At 37.6% G+C, this 3,655-nt stretch overlaps 1 protein-coding gene across 3 annotated transcripts in view; it reads left to right on the top strand.

The window, feature by feature from the left end:
* The window catches only part of LOC106867537 (ETS homologous factor), a 32,355-nt gene extending 28,706 nt beyond the window's left edge, over positions 1-3,649 (top strand). For 2 of the 3 annotated variants that reach the window (XM_014912435.2, XM_052968389.1), the window contains exons 5-7: positions 27-167; positions 1,993-2,188; positions 3,410-3,649. In XM_014912435.2, coding sequence (XP_014767921.1) covers positions 27-167; positions 1,993-2,188; positions 3,410-3,512 — 440 coding nt within the window. In that variant the 3' untranslated portion in view covers positions 3,513-3,649. The remainder of the gene's footprint in view (positions 1-26; positions 168-1,992; positions 2,189-3,409) is intronic. The other variant, XM_014912436.2, reaches the window with a different exon arrangement.
* The last annotated feature ends 6 nt before the right edge of the window (positions 3,650-3,655 follow it).

Below are 3,655 nucleotides of genomic sequence, written 5' to 3'. Positions count from 1 at the left end.
TTTTTTTTTTTTTTTTTTCTTTTCAGTAGATTTCATTGTTTCCAAACCCGAGGAAATGTCCCTGTCTCAAGACATCAACTATAGTCCCGAACTTATACAGAATAGCGAATATAGTCTTGATCCACCGAAACACTATCGCAGGAAACCAGGCAGGAAAAAGGGACAGAGTAAGTTTATGTTGTCAGTAACAATTAAAAGCAGGATTAACGGATTAAATTAAAACTATTTTTATTGAAATAGTGATACTTGTCAATCCAAATTATTATCATACAGTTGTTAAAGCATGAATAAACGTTCTTAAATGACCGTGCACAAGTACATACATACAGCACACACATAGACACACACACGCATACGCATTGACGGACACACACAAATACGCATATGTATACATAGACACAGACAGACACACGCATGCACAAAAGCACGCATATGTATGCACATAGCCATAAGAACCAATAAATTACGTGGGAATGCATCGATATGAATATAGGAAATAAAGAAAAATAACAAGAAAAAGTTATTCAGAGGCTGCGTGATTTTCTAGAGGTGTGATTTAAAGACTTGATATGAGGATCACGTGAAACCTGTTGATATTGTTTAGCCTCAGAATAGCCATGATCCAGTAGACCTGTTATGAAAGGCATTCCAGCTTTGTCATTCAACCTTACTGTTACTTGACTTAATCTTTCCAATGTCTTTGAGACTGGAAGGCGAGCGAGATAAAATTACTCTCAGACCGGAGACCCAGCAGAAACGTTTGAATCCAGGGGCTTAATTCATCACACTTTGTCAAAGAACTGGCAGAGTCGGTAGAACGTCGAATAGTATGAAGCCTTTACAGTATATATGTTCCGACTCTCTTCACTCTGGGTTCAAATCCTGCAGAAGAGCCCACTCTGTTGCAAGCCATTGAGGACAGATCTTTGGACTAAGATGAGTTCTACAATGATAATAAATTGTTCAATAAGACAGAATGCTGCAAACTTAAGATATTACTTACATATTTATTTTATTCAGTTAGTAATGTCAAATCCTGGTCAGCTGAACGAAACAAGGAAATTTGTTGTAATGGAAAATGATGTGAGTTAACGATATGAATGCAACATTTAATATATTACGCAATATTAAGGCAGCGAGCTGGCAAAGTCGTTAGCACGCCGGGCAAAATTCTTGGCGGCATTTCGTCCGTCTTTCCGTTCTAAGTTCAAATTCCGCTGAGGTCGACTTTGCTTTTCATCCTTTCTGAGTTGATAAAATAAGTACCAGCAGAACACTGAGGCCGAGGCAATCGACTTACCCCCTCCCCGAAAGTGCTGGCCTTGTGCCAAAATATGAAATCAATATATTACGTAATGTTACGTAATGCAAAGATTTATATAACGCTACATAGCGTAGATGAAGTTGGTTTATAGCCAAGTGTTAATTATTCTCAGTAATACTCGCCGGTAGACATAATACTGTTTCCGTAGGTACGTGTACAGACATGAAGAATAGTTAGTCGAAGACCTGAAGTTGAGTGGGACTTACCTCCATATATGTTGAGGGGTTGCGTTACATTTTCAAGGGCGCTCACTTCCGTATATGTGTAGTAATGATGCTATTTCAGCTTGTGGCCTGCTGCTGTATCCATATTCAATGGTGACCTGATCTGGGTTAGGTTTAGGGGTTAGGCAATAGTCAAAATGCTGTAGCTAACAGTGATACCAAATTGAGAATCTCACCAAAACCAAGCAATAAGAATTTCTCTAAATAAGAAAGACAGTTTGCATAATTTTCCGTTTGTAATTGTGCTAAACTGTCAATTGTGTTTCCAATTGTTTTTTTACCAATACTTCAGCAGCCATTTGAATAGATCAATAAGTATCACATCAATTATGAATAGATCGTTCTCTCTAACAGATTAATCAATATTTATTGAATAGATTAATTAATGTTATATATCAAATGACCTTTCATCATTGTTTTCTTTCCTTTTGTTTCTTGAAACAGTTTCCAAAGTTTATCACCTGTGGGAATTTATCCGAGACCTTCTCAAATCCCCGTGTTATAGAGATATAATCCGATGGGAAGATCGCGACAAAGGTATCTTTCGGGTGTTGAAATCTGCAGAAGTTGCGAAGCTTTGGGGCCAAAAGAAGAAAAATAAGCTAGCAATGAATTACGAAAAAATGAGCCGTTCTCTACGGTAAGAAATCATTTTAATTAGAAATATCTTCTAAATTCAAATCCCACGATGATCGACTTTCTTTTTCATTCTTTGGTGTCTTAATAACGTTCTAATGCCGGGAAACTCAACTATATTCTTCAGAATGTGCAGTGTTCTGCCTAACTTGGAAATCATTCAAAATGAAAGAATTTATTGAGGATGACCTTTTCACTTTTCACACACAAAAAAATTACTAGGGTGGATGGTAGCGACTAATCATTTCCCCTCAAAATAGCTTGTCTTATGCCTAAATCGGTATCAAATGTCGGCACAAGTCCAACAATTTTAAAGAGACGGGTATAGTCGAATATATCAGTCCCGATACTTGACTGTTACTTATACCTCGGAAGGATGAGACGTAAACTAGACCTCGGAATTTAAAGAACCGAACGAACTGCCGCTAAGCATTTCCTCCAGCGTGATAATGATTCCGCCAGCTCACCCCTTGTCTTAAACGTAAGTAAAAAAAGAAATTAAGGGCGGCAGATTGACAGAAATGTTATTGCGATTTGTTTTGGTTCTTTTATGCTCTGTGTTCACATCACGCCGAGATCAACTTTGCCTTTCATTCTTTCGGGGTCGATAAAATATGATACCAGGCAGACACTAAAGTCGACGGCATTGACTGACACGAACCCTCATAAAAACTGCTAGACTTGTACCTAAATTAGAAACAAATGACCACAAGATCTGCATAATTGTTAGCGTGTCCCACAAAATATCTTGCGGTGCTTCTTCTGCTGTGTTTGTTCTGAACTCTTCTGAGTTCAGATCCCTCTGGGGCTGAGTTTACCTTTCATTCTGCGATATAAGTGCTAGTTTAGTTCTGAAGTGGATGGCATAGATTAACCCTTTTCGCACAAAACTGTTGACCTTGTCCCTAAATCAGAAGCCATGATAAGGTTGTAATTGTCAGAATCGTTAGAGTAACGGAAAAATAACTTGTGATATTTCTTCCGGATCACTCCGCTCTGATTTCAAATTTCATCTAGATTGACTTTGCTTTTCATTCTTTCGGCATCGATGAAATAAGTACCAGTTGCGCACTGGGGTTGATGTAATCGACTAAATTCCTTTTCAAAAATTTCTGGCCTTGAGCCTTTAGTAGAAAGAATTGTTATTGTTGTTGTTTAAAATATATTTTTCTTTCGATACAAAATTAACTTTCATAATGTTGAATACCTTATTTTCTTTCTGCAGATATTCAAGAAAAGAAGGATATTTTATGGAAATACCATGTGATGGATCTTATCCCAAGAAGTTGTGCTTTAGATTTGGTCCAAAATCTCACGGCTGGAAGTAATCGAACTCTCTGTTCTAAAGACTTTCCTAGAAATTTTAAAGACATTGACAAATGTGCATGTTAATTAGTCATACGCTCATAAACACAGGCGCACATACACGCACTCACACACACACACACACACACACACACACACACACACA

The sequence above is a fragment of the Octopus bimaculoides genome, chromosome 5 (genome assembly GCF_001194135.2).
Source record: "Octopus bimaculoides isolate UCB-OBI-ISO-001 chromosome 5, ASM119413v2, whole genome shotgun sequence".
Taxonomy (NCBI): Eukaryota; Metazoa; Mollusca; class Cephalopoda; order Octopoda; family Octopodidae; genus Octopus; species Octopus bimaculoides.
This window is presented reverse-complemented; position numbering and strand designations above follow the sequence as displayed.